At 38.8% G+C, this 23,854-nt stretch overlaps 1 protein-coding gene across 1 annotated transcript in view; it reads left to right on the top strand.

Annotated features, from left to right (window-relative positions):
• Window positions 1–23,854, top strand: part of MAST4 (microtubule associated serine/threonine kinase family member 4) — a 113,793-nt gene that overhangs the window by 20,191 nt on the left and 69,748 nt on the right. The window contains exons 2-3 of the mRNA XM_031051512.2: window positions 13,014–13,102; window positions 22,947–23,016. Coding sequence (XP_030907372.2) covers window positions 13,014–13,102; window positions 22,947–23,016 — 159 coding nt within the window. The remainder of the gene's footprint in view (window positions 1–13,013; window positions 13,103–22,946; window positions 23,017–23,854) is intronic.

Consider the following 23,854-nt stretch of genomic DNA (forward strand, 5'->3'; position numbering starts at 1 on the left):
GGACATGATGTGCTGTGTTATGGAATACCCCTTTGGCTAGTCTGGATCAGGTGTCCTCTCTCTTCTTCCTCCTCGCTTCTTGTGCCCCTCTTCACTGGCAGAGCATGAAAGACTGAAAAGTCATTGATCAGGATAAGCACTACTGAGGAACAACTAAAAAAACTGGTGTGTTATCAGCATTGTTCTCAGACTGAAGCTGAAACACAGCACTGCACCAGCTGCTAGAAAGAAAACTAACTCTATCCCAGATGAAACCAGGACACTATGATTGATGGGAAATGCCACCTAGCTGCCTGCACATTTGGGTCCAGGGAAGATTCAATGTTATGACCATGGAGTGTCTGGTCACTTACATTTCAGCATGACTTTGTGGATGTATGGTTCGTACTGAACAAGCAGTTTCTTTATGAAAGCTGGCATTAATTGATGCAGTCTTTGGCAGGCTTAATAGACACCAACAGCTCAATGGGCATAATGAAAGGATCTTTTACCCCCCCCCCCCTCCAGAATATAATGCTTCTACGTGCTTAATTATGATTTAATTAAAAAACTTTTGGTCAGCTGATTGGGAGGGAAGGAAAACATGGGTCTCAGTAAAGAAAAGGGGTCTTTTGTTTGCAAACTAGATTTCTGAACCCCAATCAATGTGTGCATACTGAAATGTGGGGCACTGATGGTGCTGGCAGAGGTCTTATGGGAACAGACATAGTTTTCAGGTTGAATGCCTTCTGCTTAATTGTTCTTATTCAAACTCCTAACCAGTAAAGGCCATAGTTTTCAAACACTGTATTTTGTCCTAAATAGTGATACTTCTTTTTAAGTGCTTTGCTTCCTCAATTCCAGTGTTTTAACTGTTTATGCACTGCTGATTACTTGTGTCAAAGCAAAAGACAGTACAGAATATTAATTTTAAAAATGTTTATTACTCATATGCAAGATATGATACTTTAGTTGTATAGTATGGTCTCCTGGCTTTTTTAAAAGTTCAGTTAAAGAAAGAAACGGGACTGTTTTGCTGTTGTTTGCCTTAATTGATTTAAACAAAGGTTGCAAACTTATTTCATACTGCTTAGTTTAAAATTAGATGTTTATTGCAAATTTTTGGCAGCTCTCGCATGTAGGAAAGGAGATAAACCACTGCAGCTAATGCCAAAGTGCCTTAAAGAGGATGAAGCTTATTTCCCTTCACTTGTCAAATGCTCAGTAGGCAACTGTGCTTCATCGTGCCCCTGCTTTCCAATCTGTGGATTTGTATTCTCACTTCTGGTTCTCAAGAGGTTAAATAATGGCAGTGCTTAGAATTTTTGGCTCTTACTGGGAGAGTATGTCTGCTAGAGACTAACATCCTTGAGTGCTTCTGTCCCTGTGTCCCCAGGCTGCAACAAAAGGAAGTCTGTTTCTGTTGTTTCGGAAACTACTGCAGGAAACTTTCTGCTGAATTAAGTTGCTTAAGGTGGTAGTTTGTACAGCTGTACTATTCCACCATCATTCTAGCCAGCTTCAAAAATCATGTGGTTCTACCGGTTGGCCAGGAGTGAGTACATGGGATGGGGAGTTGTGAAGGTGCTCCTTTACTAGGAAGTGCTCAGTATCCCCACTTCAGTTTCAAAACTGTATGAAGCATTTGCTGCATAAGTAGTGATAAGCATTATGTATTTAGCTGGGCTTAACAGTGATCTTGGTGAGTACATGTGGTCCATGCTTATTTAGGCTGGCACTCCTTTGATCATTTGTTTCTCTTGAAGATGTGAAGCTTACAGAAATGGGAGGTCTGGTGCAAGAGGTGTCAAGGTTTGCTGGGTTGGTATTCATGAATCTTCTTATTCCTGAAGTGATTTCTCAGGTGAGGGAGGCTGAGTCCTTTCAGCTCTGGGGCACCTCAGGCCAAGCTGTGACATGGAGCTGGGCAATTTCACTATGCTGAAGAGCAGCAATGGCAGTTCCCTGGCAGACAGACTGGCTCTCCTGCCATCTCATGAGGAGTCTAGGAAGGTCTGGGAAAATTTGGCTGGAACTGAGTGTGAGAGTACCTGCTTTCCCCAGGACACTGGAAATACGGTGCATCCTGGTTGTGCCCACTGTGCTTTTAGCACATTTTCTGGGAGAGATGAAGGCCTTTTTCTAATATAGTAGGTGCCATCTCTGCCAGTCGAAGTGAAGGTGTCACAATTAAGTATCTCTCAAATGGCACAGTGGCATCTGAGAGTAGAAGTAGTGTCAATGCCTTCCCCAAATGTTTGTGATAAAACTCACAGACAAGTCTTTCAAGTTTAAGGCAGAAATTTTCCTGTGAATAACATGATTTGAAAGAAACTGTTGTTGAGTCATTTGCTTAAACTTGTTGTTAAGATGGAAATGTGAGATTGGGATATTTATGAGATACAACAGAGTGGCTTTCCCCCCCCCCCATATTTTTGCTATGAGTGAGTTTACAGACCTTTCTTTTAAAACCTTGTAATTTCTTTTCATCTTTTTGTCCTATTAAATTCTAATTTGCTTTTCTTCCGATTAGTCCTGGTTGTGTAGTGCCATAAAAAGTTGCATTGAAGTGTTAAACAGTGAAATGAGGCTTATGCAACATCTTTCAAAATCCAGTTTCGTGTCATTCTTTATGTTCTAGCATTCTCTTGTTGAAGAATAACTTCTGCCAGGGGTTAAAGTTATGTATGTACAGGTGCACATGCACACCATGTGTGGCTTGCTTTTTGGTTGTGATTATCTACAGGTGAGCTATAATCTTTAATCCTTTTCTTTGTGTGAATTAACTAGAAAGTTACAACTGCCAGTTTCAGAAGAATTATGATTCTAGAAAAGGCAGAAGTCTCCCAGGAATATGCATCAACAATGTGCTAGGAATAATAAAAATACTTTAAGATACAATCCAAGCTATGATTTGCACATTTGTATTTTTAAAATAGGAAAATTACATAGATGGTTTGTAGAAATTTTTAGAAACATTCTTAATTTCTTAGATCCTTTCTAGCAAGGGAGAGTAAGTTATTTAGCAGTTAGTCTGTAAGTATTTTACTTTTCAGTCAGAAATCAAGCCTTGTTGTGAAAAAGTATCTTTTAAATTTAGGATCTTGCCCGAGTATGAATTAAAAACAAACAAACAAAATCAAACTCTTTTGTGTCTTAGGTTTCTTCTGGGAATGTAGTTTTTCTTCAGCCAGCTGCTTTGCTCTGGCATTGTCTTACCTGTGCATCCTGTGAGTCCTTGGTAGTATTTGCTAAGTGTTTAAAGGCCACAAATGTAATCATCATGTGCCCCCTCATTGCTCTGAGGAGTTGAGAGCCACCAAATTTAGCAAGGGAGGAAAGAAGCAGTCCTGTCTGGACTCTCTACTCTTTTGAGTAAAAATAAGTTGTTACTATTTAATTATAGGAGAAAGTTAGATATAAATCATTTTAGGGGTTAAACCGGAGGAGAGCCACTGGGTTTGAAAGTGAAACCATGTAAAATCTCTCTACTTCAGACAGGTTCCAATTTCCTACTGTTGAGTTTTAGGATATGATTAATTTAGCTGTACTTCATTATTGTTAGGAAACAGGGTGTGTGTATGTGTAGGAAAAATATTTGTAGGAGCTTTTCTTTTAATGTCTTTTCTCATGGGGAGTCTCTGGAGTGTGGTGCAAAGCAGATGATTTTTCATGTGATAAAGGGTACTGTGTAGAGTTTTGTTTTGATAAGCTTTTGATTCTTTTTATGTGAAAGTAGCTGTGACAACATAAATTATTTTGACAGGTAGAAAGATACTGAGGAGGTTGAAAGGAAGATAAAGCACAACTTCTGCAGTAAGGAGCAAAGCAGACTAAATAATTTCTTCTTTTCTTCCCCCAAATGGAACCCTGTTGACTCTGAGGGGTGTCCTGTGCATGCTGTTTTGTCCAAGAGAGGCACTCCTTAAAGCTACTCTCTGTGCTGTGTGAGGAATGCTTTCAATGCTACAAGGGGTCTGTTTGGCTTATTCTACTCCACTACTTCTGTGACAGTACGGTGAGCTGTGCACGGTGGTGCTCAGAACTGTGATTGTTAAGAACAACCACCAGCAAGGAAAAAGCAAAGTAAGCCAAAAGTTGATAGGTCTGTGGAAAACAGAATGAGAAAGCTGGGGAGGAGGTGGACAGGGTTTCACTGTGGTAGGTATCTGGATAAACAGGTCTTCCATCTGTAGTTTGGAGACACCTCCCATGTTTTATCTTAATTTTGAACTATGCTGGCCTCAGTTTCAACTGGAGTGGCAGAAACCTCAGGGCATGTACTTGGCTCCCTCTCAGTACTGAAATGGCCTGGGGAGTTGGCTGTGGTTAGTCCTCAAGTTTGGATGGATGTTCTTTAAAGGAAGTAAATCTGGAACAGGTCCCGTTTGTTTGTTGGTTTTGTTGAGGGCTTTTTTCTTTGAAGGGCCAGCCTGGTTAAAAATTGCCAGTGATGAACTGTTCAGGTCAGTGTAAGTGTGGAAAAGGCTCTAGCTCTATACTTTTAACTTCAGCTGGGAATGGAAAGGTGAGGAGGAGATCCCTGAGCTACCTCCTCACCTGAGTCTGATTTCTTGGTATTGTGAGCAGCAGCAGCAGCAGCCACAGGGCACCAGCCTAGCTCCCAAACAGGGGAGAGAGCCAGCAGCAAGCACCACCTGTGACAGTGTCTATGCTGCAGCCTGGCAGAGAGCAGTCCACGTGGAGGTGAGTGGAGGCTGTGGAGGGAACAGCAGCATCGAGAAACCCCAAGTCACCTCTCTTGGCTCCCCACACTCCCTCAGTTTCACCCAAGCTGTCGGCAATGAGCAAGCGGTCAAAGTGAGAAACATCCTGCCCCTTCCTGGCCACCACAACATGATAAGAAATGTCTGGCTGTATCCTCTTACCCCAAAAGAGGCACCAGGAGCTTGTAGTGTAGAGTCAAAATCTGGAATGATCTGGGTTAATGTGAAACTGCTGAAGATGGCCAAGAGCACAGTGAAACGTGTTTTAAACCTTCTGTCTGTGCTGCAGCCTTGATAGGCATTTGCTCTGGTAAACAGGGTATTTCCTGTTTAATGCAGATGGTTAATGCAGGATTATCTACTATGCAAATCAAAGCACTGCTTCATTTGGTTGATATCTTCACATGATTGATGTCTTGATTTTCACAGTGTGACATATAATACTTTCCTTTTTTTTTTAAGATTGCATTTGTTAAATATTACAAACATATCACTAGGGCTCCTGATTATTTTTTCCCAATAAGGTGGGTTTTTTTTTTTTTTTTTTTTCCTTCACTCTCATCAGTTACATAGAATAAAGATGCTGATATATAGCAATGATTTAGGCCAGCCTTGTGTTTTTTTTTCCTCTGCTTCTGGTACTATCTTCCTACTTACCTTTGTATTTTGAAAGAGTAATATTTGTGCATCAAGAAATTTAGTTGAATATCTCAGTATGATAGCAAACATGCTGTTCAACTAATAACTTGGTTTATGTCCCTTTCCAAAAGGCAAATAAAATAAAAAATAAGTTCAAGAAGCAGTGGGATTTAAATGATCCCATCACTGTCTTCTAAATAGGTTGTCTGATACATGTAGAAAGTGCGTTTTGTGGATAATGAAGCAGAATTGTGCCGTGGTCTGGCTTATAATGCCTACTCTCCACTGCCTGCCCACTTTGTATGTATTACAGACTTTGTTTTGTATGCAGCTATTCTGTAAATATTGTACAACTGTGAAGTTGGTAGTTACCTTAATACTCTTTTTTTGCATGATATAATTATCTCTATAAGAAGTTTAAACCTAATCAGTTGTTTTAGGAAGGAATGGAACAGATAGAGATAAACCATTTTAGTTCTGTAGAATTTCTTCATCTACTGGTTTTCTCCTGTATGAGATTAAAAATTATGGATCATAATTGCTTAGAGTGAAAGTGAGAGCAGTCCCTGGAGCTGAATGCACTTAACACATGTCTAGCACATGCAGTTGGGAAAGCTTAATGAAGGATCTGTTTATTTGTTTGGTAATATACTAGAGGAATGGAAATTGAGAGGCCTTCTATAGCATAAAATATTTGTCCTTGTGACATTCTTCCTCAGATGCGAACAGCAGAGATTTGGCAGATATTTTTGCATCTGTGATTATATATATTTTTTTTCCTGGCAGCCTTTTTTGCAGTGATGCTGTCTCACATGCGATTGAACTCTTCAGGCCGGCCATACAAAGGTTGATCATGTGTCTAGTGGGCTGCATTTTAAGTTTTACTTTTCTCTACTTTTTTTTTTTTTTTTCCAATGAAGAAAAAGATTGAAGTCTCCTCTTTTATATGGTTGAGGAAAGATGAGGTTCTGGTGGCATGCTGGTCTGTATTAGTAATGGCAGGGGTGAAGGTGTTGAAGGCAAGTGCATGAATACATGAATACCTAGAGAGCACCCTTTCCGTGCATACCCGGCCAGTAGCTGAAATGGTGAAGGTAGTTGTTGTGTTTCAAGCCCAGCCGATAACTGGGAACCATGCAGCCGCTTGCTCACTCTCCCTCCCCACTCCCAGAGGGATGGAAATGACAGTTGAAGGAATGTGACCCCCATGGGTTGAGATAAGAGCAGTCCAGTAACTAAGGTATAACACAGAATCACTGCTGCTACCACCAGCCATAATAATAAGGGAAATAACAAGGGAAGGGAATACAACTGCCCACCATCTGCCAACTGATACCCAGCCCAACCTGAGCAGTGATCTAGCCCTTCTGGGTAACTGCCCCCAGTTTGTACACTGGGCATGATGTGCTGTGGTATGGAATGCCCTTTTGGTTAGTTTGGGTCAGGTGTCCTGTTTCTGCTCCCTCTCAGCTTCTCATCTTCCCTGGCAAAGCATGAGTTTGAGAAAGTCCTTGGTTGGATTAAACATTACCTAGCAACAAGTAAAAATATGGTGTTATCAGTGCCGTTCTCAGGCTGAAAGTCAAAACCACAGCACTCCACCAGCTACTAAGAAGGAGAAAAATGGCTGCTACTGCTTAACCCAGGACAGTAGTCTTACAAAATTCATGGCAAATTCTGCCGAACTCTCAGCTGCATACTTCATCTTAGAGTGCCGTGTTCACTCTGTTTTGACAGCACTTTCATTTCTTCAGACTAAGACTGGCCTCATTTAAGTTGACTAAACTGCAAGTACAAAGGAGTAAAAGCTGAATCCCTACATTACAGTGGTTAAAATTTAAATTCTAAGACCCTTTTTCCCCCAGCTTATTAAAGACTGGTATGGAATAATTCCTCACAAAGAGTAGGATATGTAACTAGTAGAATGTTCAGCTGCATATATAATGCTTTAAATACAGGACTATATATATGTGTCTTTATATAAATCTTAGGTATACTTCTGTATGTAAATATGTATATGTGTATGTTTATATACATATCTATATTCATGTACAAAATTTAGAAAGTTTATATGCAGATACGTAGTCAAGTAAATATATACCAGAAAATAATGTTAGGTGATAGTAAATGAGTGTCAGCATGAAACATTAAAAGCCATTAAAAGAACAAAGAGAAAATTCTAGGTGTTACTGATGGTATATTTTACTTCTATTCAAATGGTTTATTCATTTCTCTCAATGGTTGTAGCACCTTGAGCATATACATAGTGCAATACAGGAAATACCTATCAAAATTGCAAATCTTTGCTTCCTTACTCTGCAGTCTCTCTTAGCTGTAGGGTGGAACAGGGCAGCAAGAAATAGCACTGGGTGGAGCCTGTGGATTTTGTTCATGTAACCCTAGTTCCACAGTATTCAGAGAGGAACACTCTTGGTTGATTCATTTTCTTTTCTAAGATGATCTAAGTATGAAACTACCATTAACTGCAGGCCATGTGTTACTTTGACTTCATAGATCAGATGCTTCATCAAATACAAGTTTAAAGATGCCTTTTGACAAGCAGGCTGCTGTACTATTGGTGTACATCATCTCTTGCTGGCAGCTGTTTCTTGCATTCAAGTTAATGTCCCACAGAACCTGGCTAAATTCTGGTGAGCTTGGAAATGCTCAGCAAACTGAGTATGCAAAAGACTTCTTTAAAAACAAAAATCACAAAACAAGCAAAATTCCTCACTTTAAATGTTTTAATTTTTTTGAAGTCAGTGCTGCATGCACAGTTGACTCCTCAGTGTTGCTATTCATGGAGATAACCTATGAAGCCATAGGTTAGCTAGCTTCATAAGAAGTTAAATGTAATATAAATATAACTTAAGTTTAACTTTCCTGTATGAATAAAATGGCAATATCTCAAGTCTTGCTAGGGACAGGATATTCCTCCTGAGGCAGTTTTCAGTTATGCAAATTTAACACCAGAGAAATTATAGCCACCTTTTCTATCCCTAGAGCCTCTGTGGGAGTGCTGGTCTTGCATTATTAATCTTTTTTGTGTATAGATGGTCAGGCTTTGTATTCTATGCATGACAATATCTTAATTTCTCTCCCTGTATATTGGTAAATAAAACATTTTGTTTGCAACTTTTCTTCAAAACAGAGTGCCCTTTTAATCTACACCTTCTGATAAACCACTATATTACACTGATTGCAAAATTAAGAAGCTGTGTTGCAGAGTAGTGCTGTACTCAGCATAGCCTATGATAGGTGGTGAACTGTCATAAATTACAGTCCAAATCAATCTTCATTACAAGTGTAAATATTAATAATTGAGGATGTTGAGAGGAAATCATTATAAACGATTAGAGCAGATGCCAAATTCCCATGAAAAGTATGGCGATAATCTCTGCCCATACAGCCTTCTTTCCTACATTTTTGGTAATTCCCACCCAAAAAAACCCAACAACCAAAACAAAAAACCCACAAAAATCACCCCCCCAAAAAAAAACCTAACGAAACCAAAAAACTCCAGCAAACAAAAGAACTCCCACCCCCCAAAATAACCCAACCTAATTATACTGCTGGTAATTTGCTTGCAGATGAGTCATTGTTCTGAGGAAGAAACTTCAAATTCAGTGCATGCCTTTTGCTGTTTCTTGATTATCAGAAAATCTGCATTTGGTATTTCAGCTCTGGATTAAATACTGGCTGTCCTAGAAATGGATTTCTGCTTTGACTTCTTGTTGTATTTAATGTCTCCAAGTGCTTGTGGAGTGCAGCTCTATGTTAAAGGCCATGCTAGTATTTGTCTCTTGTGTTTTTCTGGGTTCCATCTAGCTGTTGCCATATCTTTGCCCAGACAGCTTTTTCCTGATATGGGATAAATTGAGGCTGTTTAAGGAGCAAGGTAATAAAGTTTTATGCAACTGGATTTCATTTTTCAGCAACTGTAGTTCACATTTGCTTTGTGATTGACAAGCTTGAACTCAAAGCACTTTTGATATACTGTACTTGTTTTATCATGATACTTCTCGTGAGAAGTGTCGGGCCTGATACTGCAGCTGGCATAAAGGAGGAATTCCCTAGCAGTGAGACATGGTGAGAAGTCAGGATAGGGAGAAGAGGCGTGAGCATATAGGAGCATAAGCAGAGAGCAGGAGGCAAGTCAGAATTTGTCAATGCGTGATTTGGAAACCAAATAGGAAATTATGAATTGGATTCCAAGATAAGGAATAGTGCCAGTAGTTCAGGGCACTGCTGATACGGTAGAATGCCAACTGCTTCCAGATAGGTAGTCACCTAGGACTGCCGCTTTGTGGGAAACAGACTCACATCTGGGAAGGATCTTCCTGGAACAGAGATAACAAAGGGCAAAAAATTGTAAACTTTCTATTCTGCTTAAGTTTTGTATGCACCCCGAAGTCTTCCCACCCCCACCCCCCGCCTTTGTTCTGCCGTACTCTCTTCTCCGTGGGAAAAAGGATGTGTTTCTTTCCCCCTTGTTTTTTTCAGTGGTGTAAACTCTGTGTTGTATCTTCTGCCTGTCTTGCTAGTCTCTCCTTTGTGCCATGCAGCTGGATCACAACGTGAAATCTGAGACATTTTGAGAGTGTAACATTCTGTGGTTTACCGAGGTTTATGTTTCCCTAAGTTAACAGCCCCTGTAGACAGCACTACTATAACTTTCCTGCAGACAAAGAGGCTTTCTTTCAGGGCTGCCTCTTATCAGTTGGTTTATCTTGTCAGATTTGAATGGGAAAAGAATAGTTTTATGAAGACAATAGAAGGGGAAAGTTACTTAATGTGTTCAGAGTGATTTTGTTTGCAGAATGGCTTTAAGGTCTGAGATTCGTTTGTATACAGAAGATTGCTGTTTTAAGGCTGAATACAATTCAGTAAGTAATGCTTTGGTACTTCCCTTAGTTCAAACCCATTTGTGGGGTTCTAGCAGTTTAGATCGTCTTTCAAGGTTCCCTCAAGAGTTGGGTTGTTTTCTTTTTTCCACCCACAAAAAGGCCTCTTACAACAGCATTATTCTGGGGAAGGAGTTGTATTTCACAGATCATGCAGGAGGGATAAGATTGATTCAAAATCCTTGTGGGACAGAACTGAGAAAACAAAGCTACAGCAGGTGCTCTAGGGTGGATTTGTCCTTTTATGCAGTGATTTGGATCTTACCTTATTGGTGAGACAAACAGAGGAAACTTAATATTTTTTATTTTCTATTTCTGAATAAAACATTTCATTTAGGTGTGATGAAAGAGAAGTTCTTTATACAGCTGTAGCCTTGTCTGAGCAAATAGCAAAGATTTTTTTGAGATGGTGGTTGGAGAAAGTTTTCTCATTACATAAGCTTTTTTTATTGAAGGCAATTCATTGTGCTTCCCAGAAATAATTCTCAAAAATAGCACCCCAAAAAACTGAGATAACTCGAATTAGGTATCTTTGATAGTGATTTGTGAAAGGTGTTGCATTAACTTCAGCTGAAGAATGCCAAGTTCGAATTTTAATGTAAAAGTTAATACAAGGCAGTCATTTATTTTACATAGGAAGTTCTGGCAAAAGTGATAAAATTATCAATTTCTACAGATATGGGCAAATGATACTGATAAACTTGTATCTTGAATCATCTTCATAGCAAAATAGGGTGCCTAAATTTGTTGAAAGCAATGTTTGCTTTGCTGAGAACATACCCAGGGGATATATGCCTGCACCATAGATGCTGTAATGATATCACATTTCTGTGGATAGATGCAATATGTATGTCGTTTAACAAATGTTCAGTGAATAACAAATGTTTCTATTGGGTTCAGTTTTAGATTGGGAAATTGCAAAGGACAAGTTATTCAGACTTTTAAAAACAAGTGTATCAAGTGAGGCTTGTCATGGTATGATACAAGAAAAGTTGTGAAAACTACAGTGACGTTGCATGAAAGCCAAAACAAAGAATTGGGTACTTCGGGTGGACAAAATTTAGAGGTGGGGAAAAGAAATACAACTTTGAAATCTTGTCTGACAAAATACAGAATATTTGTACAAGTTCCATCATTTAAAAAGTTGATTAAGTGCTGCGTATGTTAAAAGTAAACATAGATAGCTGTGCTTAATCTAGAAGGATTTAAAAAAACCACATGTATGTAATTTTACATTTACAAAATTCTCCTTTGTTCAGCTTAGAAATTGCAGTGTATGTCTTTTGAGTTTTCCAGTGCTCTGAATGGGAATTCTGCAGTCATTTCAAGCTTGCTTTTTGGACATAGATTTGCAGTAATGATTTATATACTCATGAGTATATTATGTAATTGATCATAATAATAGATATGGCAATTAATGGTGCAGTTCATGCAGATGAACTTTGCATTAATCCATTAAACAAGTGGGAATGACACCCTTGCTTCTTCACAAAACATTTTTCAAGGGGAGACTGATCTCAGTGTTTGACTCTTTGCATATTGCAGATATCTTCTATACTGTTTTCATACTCAGCATTTCCTCTGGCTTTTATTTTCCTTGTTTTCAGTATTACTTCACATTACTTTTGAATATTTTATTTAGTGTTTTATAGCTTAAATAGCTATCTTTTCTTTTGCATTGTATTCAGCTTACACAGAATCAAGACTAATCAGTACTGCTTTCTGGCTGTTGCTTAGAGATCATGTTACAAAATTCATCTTTGGAGACATCTACAAATATGATCTGAATCTGCTCCTGTTTGAACCTGCTGTGTTAAAAAAAGGTGTTTGTGTATGAATTTCCTGCTTTTAGTGGTTTTGAGCTTTTTTTTAAACCTTTACAGAAAAATTCTGATTGCAGTACTGTAAACATTAGCATGTGCGCACAAGTTCATATGCAGTTACAGTCTCTGACTTCAGGGTACTGTTTTCCTCACGCACAAATGTTTGCAGTGTGAGGGTTTGTGTTTGTGAGACTGTAGTAGAAGCAGGAAAAAAAAACACTTTTGTCAACACATATGTAAGAACTGTATGGTGTATTTAAGAAAAATATCTCCTTTCCCATGTTTAATAGATGTGTTAATTTACTATTTATCTCACCTAAAGATCTTCTGATATGGAAAATTTCTTCGCAGATGAAAAATGTATGAGTAAAAAAATGCATTCATCTTCTTAGGCATCATCTGTTCCATTGACAGAAGGCACAGATGTGAAATTTATCTCAATAATTAGATTTATAATTATTGTATCATTCTCAGATTGATAATTCATTGCTCTTTGTGGCATGTGATTTGGAGCACTACAGGTCATGCAACAGAAATAGGCTTAATCATTGAATGGTGATCCTAAACTTGAGACTGTTTTTTCACATTATGCTTATGTTTTTATGTATTGCAAAAAGTGTATGGCAGATAAACTAGCTGAAGTCATGGAAGGAGAACATTTGTAGATTACTGCGGGAGAATGCTGTTCTCTGCACGGAGCAGCAAATGTGGAAGCCTGAAAAATATCCATGGTGCATTTTGTCTGGAAGCTGCTGTCTTTGCTGTTATCCAGTGTGATCATAGACTTCCTGGACATGCTTACAAAAACAATAGTAGCTCTGATTTTTAATAGGAGACTGGGAAATGAAGGAACAAAGAAGCAGAATCTTAAAATGTTCATATGCGGTACATGTCGTATTTCTGATGCTAATGTCTTCTTTCCTATCTTTTTTTGTTCATAGCTGTAGAACAAGCAACAGGAAGAGTTTGATGGGCAATGGCCAGTCTACAGCTCTGCCTCGACCTCACTCACCACTCTCAGCTCATACAGGTGATTTTTGTATCTGTGGTCCTACTGCTATTATTAAGTTCTTAAAATCTTTATATAAGGAAAGGAAAAAAAGACAAATTCTCTATCCCACTACTCTTCTTTCCACTGTTTGTAAGAACAAAAAGTTGTGTATCGTTTCATCCAAGCATCTGTTTTGTTTAGATCCATAAATCCTATGCTATAGTGAGAAGCAGTCCAGAAATACCTAACATGGATCATGTAGCAATTTTTTATTTCCGTATCTTGCATTCTGACATTATGATGCATTTTCTCTCCCTTTCCCCTTGCCTTCCCTTTCTGGCCCTAGTTCAGTGTGACAAGGATGTAGAGTAGCTTGCACACATGGTAAAGGTAATGGAGTTGGTGAGTAGGGAATTGCATACTGCTCCTAGTGCTTTTGCTGCCTAGGGTTTGTGGTGTTAGGCACACTGATGGAAATTTGTGTGCTTCACTTTATATGGCAATAAATTGATGATAATTATGTTTTGCTTCTGAAACATCTGAAGCACTTAAAGATTGAGTGAAAGTCCATAAATATTTTATTGATAATGATTGTCTTAATTTTTAAAAGGAACATATTTAGCCTATCAAACCCCATTTTCTCAAACACTTACTGTGTCTTTTTGGGTTTTGGGACATTGGCTTGTAGCTGCACACCAAAGTGAAAGCCATACACCAGTACTTTTGTAGGCAATGGCACTGAATACTTTGGAGAACTTCTGTCAGATGGATGCTAAAAGAAAAGGTGCAGAGCTGAAGTTGAATTTTTGAAGTGGAGGGCAAATTTATTAAGGCATCTCCAGTTTTGTTGTAGAAGCAATAGTATTAGAGAAAATATAGTGGTGATTTTCACTCTTGAGCAACAGGCTGTCACAATCAGAAATCCAGGCAACATGGAGATATGTGGAGTTCAAGGCAGCACAGCATTTAAAACAAACGAACAAAGAAAAATATGGTGCAGACTATTTTAAAACTGAGAATTAAATATAGTAGTGTTTGGGATCTGTCTCTGGGTCCCCCAAATGCAGGAACTGTGGTTTGGCACAGGGAATCTGTGGTCACCATAGAAAGAGGCTTTAGTTGTGCTGTTCTGACTAATGAAAGCAATAGGCAATGCTTGCTATGAGAGCTAGTGCGTCTGCTGCAATGAGTGGCTACACCACCTATTTGGAAAGTCATAGCTTAGACACACAATGCCTAGAAGGCTTTAGAATATGGAGTGACCAGCACATGTTACCTGCGACCTGAATATAAATTGTTTATTTGGTAAATGCCAAAGAGTTCATGTCTGGCAGTGGACTCATACTTCTAGCAAGTTAAGTGACTTTTTTGTGTCTTTCTCAGACCATAAAATGGGAATAATATTGCTGATTTCACAGCTGTTACCTAGTAGCTCTGGAGATGGAAAAGTGATACTATAAGAGGTTAAGTGTAAGCTGTTCTTTCCCATAAACTCAGCAGTATGCACTGTGTATTCAAAAACCTATTGTGGAAATTCGGTAGCTTCTCCAGTTACCGAGGGTACAGTAGGTTCCCTTAATGCCGATACATTCTCCCAAGGTATGTGTGCCAAACATTTCAGTAGCACTAGGAAATCTCATATATGTGATGAAAATTCCCATGTGTGTGGCTGTTTCTCTTAGTAGTAGCTTGCCTTTAAGTATAATTAATTACAGTAAATATTCACGCAAGCATTGGCTCCTAGCTCAGGTGATCAGTTTGTCTGGACTAGTCCTCTGAAGAGGCAATTTAAAGTTAAAGCATGTTCAGAGTCACCCTTAACAGGCTTTCTGTTTTGTCTAGTGATCAATTAGATACTGCCTGGAGTTTGGCAGGCAAAAAATATTTTTTTTTAAATTTATATTTTAAATAACTTAAAGGCTAACATGCTTTTGTGAATCAGAAGAGGTTTCTTCTGGGGCATCTTCCTGATTGCATGAAGTGGAAAATGAAGGACATAACCTGCTGTGGTCTGAGTAATTCCAATAGATAGATGGATAAATTATGCATGACCCTGGTTGCTCATGCCTTTTTAGAAGCATTTTGTCTTCTGTTTTCATACTATTAAAGCTTTTCTGCCAGAACTGTTTCTCTTAGGTTCCTGTATCCCACACCGTACTCCCTAACGTCAGGGTACTTTGGCCATCTTACCAGAGCTGGTAGGTTCTTATCCCTTTCTTACAGGCTCTTCAAGCTAAGGAGAATCAAGATTGTCAGACTCTTCAATATCCACTCAGGATCAATTTCTATTAATTATCATCATGATAATCCTCAGTGTCATCCTGGGCCTAGTCCGATTATGATTTTATGTGTAATATTACATAATAGCTAGTATGAGAGTAAGTCATAGTAAGGTTGTTGGCATTGTTTTTGGATTCAGTGCCTCAGAGGTATCTGAAGTCAGTATTTTCGTCCTTCATGAGGATATCCTTGGATCTACAACTGGCCTCTGCCCTTCTGTGTTAATCCATTGCTTGTTGGGAGAAAGAATACGTACTTGGTTACCTTTGCTTGCATCTCATACCTGAATGAGATTTACTGGGACCACTAGTTTAAGCTACCTGTTGCTTGTTTTTTTTTCCCCTAAGTACTTCACATCTCTTGAGGGCAGAAAAGTGGTAATTCATCTTCCATGTCAATTGAAGCAAGATGCGTGAAGGCATGTTATGAATCTCAAGGTGGAGCTCTCTTAGTCAGAGCCTGCATTAGCACTCATGCCAGTAACTGTGGCTTTGCTCAAGAATATTTCCATCTTTGGTATCTGCAGACAATGATTTAGAGGTCTGGTTGCACCCTTGGGAGCAGTGTGTCATTACTTCAGATCTCAGAAGCTCAGGTTGCTGCTAAGTGGTCATAACAATCTGGATTAGTTAGACAAAACATTGGATGTGAGGAGTCCTGCTCTATTTTAATAGAAAAGCTGGAACATAACTGTAGTTTTTTGAGGTTCATTTTATACCCGTTTTCTTTGTAGTCCTGTTTTTTCCCAGATGCAGTCTGCACTGAAGATGCTGGCTGTTCTGTAGTTTAAATAGACATGCTTTGAGAAGGACCAGTGGCCTAAATTTACAGTGATGATAATTGCCTATATGAGAAAGTCAGAGGTCTCAGGCAAATTTCTCCCTCCTCCCTAGTTTTCATTGTTTGGTCTGGAGGTGACAGAGGATCATTCCTACACAGGTGTCTGTTGTTAATCTGTACAGATGCAAACTAAACTGGACAAACACTGAATACTTATGTAAAGTTTTTTAATTGTTAGCCTTATCAGCTTGGTCATTCTCACGTTCATATGGTAGGATGGGAAGGAGAGACAAGTGAGACAGCACCACACTGATGAAGTATATTTTAGGGGGCACAAATAGTGTGCAGGTAACATCTGTCAAAGAAGGGGTAGGTTCATTTGTAAGCAACAGTGGATGTGAGGGCCTATGGGCTAGAGAACAGTTATTATAGCAATAAGTAATCCAAGGCTTGGGAGCATACAAATAAGTATAAGATGCGAGACTGAGGGTTGAAATGGGGATAGGAGAAAGACAATGTATACAGTAAATATATCTCTGCTGTATACTTCAATTACTAATACAGTACATGTAATGCCCTTTTTCTCTGTGCAGGACCTGCAGAGAGATAATTTGTGTTGGTCTAAATTCAGATTTTAGTTTACGTATGCCTTACACATAAAGATGGGAAAGAGCGCAAAGATGACAAACAATAATATTAGCTTTAACTGCATAAAGTCTTTCTTTTGTAATGAAAATAGAAAACTAAACTATACCATGTTATTTCTTTGGGTTCAAGCTTTTGTCATTTTTAGTGAGTGTCTTAAGTTAGTTGTTTGAGCATCCTTTGCCTTTAGTATCTGAGCTGAAAACCTGCTGAAAGGTCCTTTTAATTTTTGCATGAATTGTGGGTACATTCAGAATTGTGGGAAGCAAGGAATTGCAGTATCAGCTTGGACAACATCTGGTGCCCTGGTCATTAATGGGCTTTTCCAGCTGACTGGCTTCTGTTGTTTAGGAAGGTCCTCTGTGCCACCCAGCCTGCAAATTGAATGATTATAATCTCGGCAGGTCAGGGAATTCAGGTGTCCCCACCTCAGTAGTCACAGGAGCTTGTTCCTGTGGGTCATGCCAACCCCTAATGATTAATAGTCACATGTGGTGCTGTTTAATTGTATCTGCTGAAGGAACAAGATTTAGCTGTTAGGAGTGATGCTGTAAATCTTACTTGTCTGTATTTTAATAAATGTTTCATGTGGTGCCTCAAAGACAACAGGTACTAGAACAAGAATTGCAAGTTAAGTAGGAAATTGTTTAAAGGGAAGAGGACAGGGGTTGTGCTAGAATGAGAAATACTGTAAAGAGGGAGCAGAAGGTTATCAGTAGAGTCCTCAGGTGTTAGGTTTGTGGCCAAGCTTTGTAATTCTTCTCATAAGTGACGTTGGCATGAAATTACTGTAGCTGATGAAAATTTGGAAGACATAAAGTATGAAACAGCATTCAGAAACTGTGTCAAAGTGACTGAATGATCTTGAGGACTGAAATAAAAAGCTATGTATTTATGTAGCAACATGAATTGTCTTGTGCTGGAGGATCAGTAACAGAAATGTCTATTGGACTTAACTATTGTAAGGAATTCAGGGAAGGACCTGACTGCATTTTTTTTCATCAGATGATGTTTGCAAGGATCAGTCTAGTTGTAGTCTTGGAAATCAAAACTGAAGATGTATAAGGAGGAAGTAATTTTCAATTTAATTTGGAAGATTTCATGCCACTATACACTATCCTAAATAGGTTTCATCTGGAGTACTGTATGTTTTTATGGTCATCCATGTTCAGATGGTATGATGAAGGAGAAAGGCTGGTAGGATAGAATGTGAGAACATTTTTTGTCATACTGAAAGACTATTTGCTTACCTTAGCAACAAGAAGACTGATGTCCTGGGTTCAGCAGTAGCAGTCATTTTTTCTCCTTGGTAGCTGGTGCAGTGCTCTGTTTTGACTTTCGGGCTGGGAACGGTTGCTGATAGCACCTATGTCTTTAGTTACTGCTCAAATGTTTGGTTTGTCCAAGGCCTTTTCTGAGCTCATGCTCTGCCAGGGAGGAGGGGAGGCCGGGAGGAAGGAGAGACAGGACACCTGACCCAGGCTAGCCAAAGAGGTGTTCCATAATACAGCACGTCATGCCCAGGATATAATCGGTCGGTGCTCGGTTGGACAGGGTGGGATGAGTTATGGGTCGGTGGCTGGTGCGGTGTTGTATTCTCTTCACTTGTTATTTCCTTTATCATTATTAGTAATAGTAGTAGTAGCAGTAGTGATTTGTGTTATACCTTAGCTATTAAACTGTTCTTATCTCAACCCGTGGTAGCTACATTCTTTGGATTCTCCTTCCCAGCTCTCCGAGAGTTGGCGGGGCGACGGGGGGTGTGAGTTAATGAGCTGTGTGGCTGGTTCTAAACCATGACAACTGAAAAGCCTGTATTGTCATTTGAATCAATCAGAGGTATTTTCTTCATGGAACAGGAAAAGAAACATGTGCTGGACATACATACCAGAACATGAGTGTTCCTGAAGAAATGTTCACCAATTATGGCATGACCTTTTGGGTTGGATTCAGTTTATGAATGGGGCGGAATGATGCAATTGCCTAAAGCAAAATTTAAGACCAAGGAAGTCTTAACCTACATCTGTAAGGCTTTTTCTAGGATGTTTTAGGCCTGCCTAGACCTTTCTAGGCAGACACTGTTAGAGTACCAACTGCTAATATTCTGATCTCACTTCATTAGGGCTTGCTGCTTGCAGCAGATTATTTTGTTTGAAAAACATACTTTAGCTAGCTATATTGAAGAGTAGTAATGAAGAAAGCTGTTCACCGTTTATTTTTGTTTGGCTTTGAATCACACTGGAGACAATTGTGTATGTGCATCAGATTTAGAGTTAGTATCCCAGTTAAAAATCCTGTAAGTTTTGTCCAAGATAAGTCAGTACTTATTTTTGCCTATTACAGTGTATTTGGAGCAAAGAAGGATCCCTCTCATATGCAGCCACTATGCTTTAGCTACAGTCTGGGTTGACTGGAATTTGGGGAAAGGAGGACTAGCTTTCTAAATGAATGAAGCCTTAGAAATTAATTTCACCTCTCATGGTGAAATATGGGAGTGCTGACAGCTAAAGATTAAAGAAGGCTTCTGAATATTGTTTTTTAAAAGAAAAAAGAGAATTACAGGAAGAAAAATAATACAATATTTAAATTATTCTGACTGTCGTCGCATGTAGAATAACAGAAATGGTTTTGCTAAAATAAGGGGTTACTTAAGTCTTGCTTTTGGGTAAAATAAAACTCTTACAGCAATTTCAGAGCATTTTTTACTAGTTCAGGGCAGGAGAGGAAATTGTAAGCGGTAAGCTACATGCAAATAAAACTGTCTTCTAAATTAAATCCAATTAAAACATACCGTAGTGGTCAGATCATGCAGAGCATCCTAGTAAATGGATTTAAGGAGTGTGCAAACCTTCCTTGCTGTACTGGGCAAAGTTATTTGCTGGTGTGAAGCATAATTAATCCAGGTTTTGAGCTCCTCACCTGTGAGTAGGTCTCAGTTCAAAGCACCTATAGAAGTATTCAAAGTGATTCTGCTGTCCAGCTGTGTGTTCTGATGGCTGGCAGCATTTGTTATTGCATGGAAGTCAGACCTAACTGTTGATGGATGGTTCCTTGTGTATTGTTCATTTAGCAGCATGGGTTCACCATAAACTAAATTGACACAGCGGAACATATGACCCATTGTTACATTGTATTATTGTAGTGCTGATTTACTATGATTCATTTTAAAAGACTTTCAAATAATGATTTAATTAATCAGTCTGGATTTGTCTTTGATCCATTAGGAATTTTGGATTAACAATTATTAATCTGTTACTCCCTCAGTACTAACAAAGTCATTGTATCTGAAACTACTTTGTAAGTAGACGTTAACAGTACACAGTGATGGTGACATGTCTTTTTGAAAGATTTAAAATATCTTACCTCTGTGGCAAAGGCACAGGACTTGTTGACCTTACATACAAAGCAGTCACAATGGAAATGGTCTCCTTTCAGTTTTCTTAACAATAGCTGTTTGCAAAATGAGCTACCCGGTCTGATGTCATGAGGTGGAGAATTGTTTTGGTATGTTGATTGCCTGTTCATTGTGTCTCCCAGAGGATGCTGGAGGTCATTACTTAACCTAATGCCTGACCACCAGTCAGATTTACTTTACCAGGTCAGAAACATTGACAGTTATCAGCAGCATAGAGATAACCTTAGGACTAAAACATACAACAGCCAGCAGATCCCAAATAACAGTGGGATTTGACTAATAAGCAAGCACTGCACATATGGGCAGAGAATTAACTGGCTCTGGTTTTTGTTTGAAAGTCTCCCAGGTATTGACTTGCAGATGGGTAGATGGATGCTGTGATGGATGAAGGTCATGTCTAGGACTCTGTTTCTAACCTGTCTTGCTTTTCTGAAACAGTATACCTTAGAACCATAAAAGCATTAGCTGTTTGGATTTCCTTTCTCTGTTCCCAGGCTAGAGTTCTTAGACTTCTAGATAAACCCGCAGGATTTAGTATCCAGGCATTATATGTATGGCTTTACCAGTTCCATTATTTTAAAAGCTCGTTTGGAATAGTGCTTGCAAATTGATTTTCCTAATAACAGAATCTGATGCTCTTCCGGAGTAAGGCTTTTGACTACTTCAGGTTTTGCCTGTAAGGAAGTGATCTGTGTTGATTCTAGTCAGGTAGTTCGCACCATTGTGTTTCCTCAAAACCACTGCAATAGCTGTAAGATCACTGCATTCTTCCACCGTGTTATTTTGCTCGTATGTGAAGTTTGCACATATGTTCTGTCTGAAGGATAGTTCATCATGTCCTTGATTTCTGTTAAATATGTGTATACATCCATATATAACTTTAAAATGGCTATCAGAGGAAAGGAGTTCGTTTACAAACCCCCATATGCTGGTTTGTCAAACTATTTCCTGTCAGAAGCTGCTTACATCTCACCATGTTAAGCTTAATTCCTGTCTTTTTACCAGAGTTTAAGGTAGATAAGAGGGGAAAAAAGACAAGCTAAGTCTGTGACACACTCCAAGTTACCGCTGTTTTTTTGATAGTGCAGTAGCTAAAGTTTATGACCATGTTTTATATGCACAGTGTTACTTTTTTTTTTTTTTTTTTAGTTTATCTTTTGTAAATAAGCTCTGGTAGCAGAAAAAAAGGAATCCAGTTAGCTGTTAAATTAAACAAACTGTTGCTCTCAGTAATTTGGTGTTTGCAGCTAATGGAGGGCAAGAATAAATTGTGTGGGTCCCCAAATAAAGATGAACATGTATGGTTTCAAATTCACTCTGCCTCTCCCCCCTTCACCTCCCCAAGCCATCTTAACGTTCTTGAGCCCCTCAGAAGTGCTGAATGGTAATGAAGAAGCTGGGGTCTTGAGGAGGAGGAGGAGGGCATGTCAGAAGAACATAGTTCAGCCATGATAAACGGGCAAAAAGGAGTTGGAGGTACTGGCCATCAAGACTGGAATCCTTGTCTCCTGGGGCCATAAGAAGAGCAGCTGCAAAGATGTGATTTAAGTACAGCTCAAAAAGCATCTTGCATCTACTTCTAGTAAAAAAAAATGTTGTGGGGTGGTGTTCTCTGCATTCTCTACCTAATGGCTCCATGATTATGCTTTCTTGGGTAGACTCAATGGGATCTGTTAAGGCCATTGCTATTACAAATGCAGTGCTAATTCAAAAATTTGAGCAGAAATCAAGGCCACTTGACAGTCTGTTAAGGACTCTGTTGTACTGGCATTTTCACATGTACTTAGCAATTTTCAAACATTAAATGACGTTTCTAACTGGGTACACAAGAGCTTTGTTTATCTGTTGCCTAATGTTATAAAATGCTACAACAAATATATTTCTTCTGATGTATTGTTGTTTCAGTCTGTTCTCTGTTTAAGGAAAGACTGAGTTTTAGCTTTATGTCAGTGCTGCTTTAAACTGAATCCTTTTAGCTTTTGATGTTTTGTTTTGGTTTTTTCCCGGGGATCATCTTTATTTCTTTTTCAGATGTGTGTCTCCTCTAGTTGTAGGTGCTGAGGGGCAGAGGTGGCAGGAGCAGCTCTCAGCAGCTGTATTCTTTCTGTGCTTGTACTGGTCAGCAGGAGGTCGGGTGCTTCAATATGAAGAAGTAACAGACCCTTAAGTTACAACGTGTTCAGCAATGTGCAGTTGCTTTGTCTCATCACACTCGGTGGTGGTGTGGCCATGCCTAGGTCTAACAGAACAAAGGGGGGGGGGGGGTGAATCATTCAGTGTGTTTTGTTTGCTTGTTTTGGAGCTAAGAAGAAACAAGTTATGAAAAAAATCACAATAAAGCTCAGATGGAAATGTTGCAGAGACTTTGTGTAAGGGCTGACTCACACTTATGATTTTTCTATCTTTCAAAAGTTTTGTGTGATGTAAAAGAACCTTGTTTCTTTCAAGCTAATATACTGTGTTTTTTTTAAGCTTCAATTCTCAAATAAATTTGAGAATTCTCAAAGAGCTAAATATGAATTACAAAAATCCAGTAACTAAAAATCAAATATAAATGAAATGCCAGTAAAATAAGATTCAGAGTTTATTTTCTCAGAGACTGTGAGAGAAGACATTCTGAAATCAGTTTCTAAGATGCCTGGATGTGTTTGGATTAGTATGTCTGAATGTTTTTTAGCATTTCAGTTTTTTCTTCTTTATCTTGATTTTTATTTTGTAATTCTTCCTGCTTTATAATTATTTGTCTGTGTATCCCCCCAACAGGAAACAGCCCTCAAGATAGCCCTAGGAATTTCTCTCCCAGTGCCTCAGCCCACTTTTCTTTTGCACGAAGGTAAGAGATGGTTTGTAGTGTGCAGCATGTATTTTGCATAGAGGAAATGGTGTTGGACACAGACATTAAAAGATGATTGCAAATACATCTGTCACGTCTATCACTTAGAATGACAAGTGCTATCTCACTTATATAAACTCTCCTAAACCTCAGCTGCAGTGAAGTTGTGCTGGATGATTGATACAATGCAATAGTACCTTTCTTAATAAAACACCAAAAAAATAAAAATAATTACTTAATTGTAGTGGATCCAATTTAGACACTATCTCCTTATACTGGGAATGAGAACTGGGAAAATTCTAAGCCACTTCCCCCCCCTTTTTTTTATTTTTTTTTTTTAAACAATGTAACTGCATCACTTCTAAGAGCACTTTCATAGAGGTCTTGAGTTCAGGGTCTGATTTTACTGGCAGCAGCTGATATGCTCACCATACCTTTAATACCTGACCTTGACCTGTTCCACAATCTGTACTACAGGCAGCTCTTCATAAGAGTGTTGTGAGGATTAATTGATGCTAGTAGAATTTTTGAAGATCTAAAGTGAATTTGAAGTGATCTATGAAGTAAATTACTATTAAATGAACCGTAACTGGAGTTAATAGCATGTCATTGGAGACTGCCTGTTCGTGCCATTGTGGTTCCCTATCACTTAACACCTTGTCAGCCTATCTCAGATTATATCTTCATTAACTAAGCCTGGGAGGGTAGGCAGTTTGGATTTTGATCCAAGAGTATATGCGGGAAAATGAAATTGAAATGCTTTGGCTTTCTTTGTCATTAGAGCCAGGCATGTAACTGTTGTATTTTCAGTGGGAGTGGTCTGTTCAATAAAAGTAGC

The sequence above is a fragment of the Melopsittacus undulatus genome, chromosome Z (assembly GCF_012275295.1).
Source record: "Melopsittacus undulatus isolate bMelUnd1 chromosome Z, bMelUnd1.mat.Z, whole genome shotgun sequence".
NCBI lineage: Eukaryota > Metazoa > Chordata > Aves > Psittaciformes > Psittaculidae > Melopsittacus > Melopsittacus undulatus.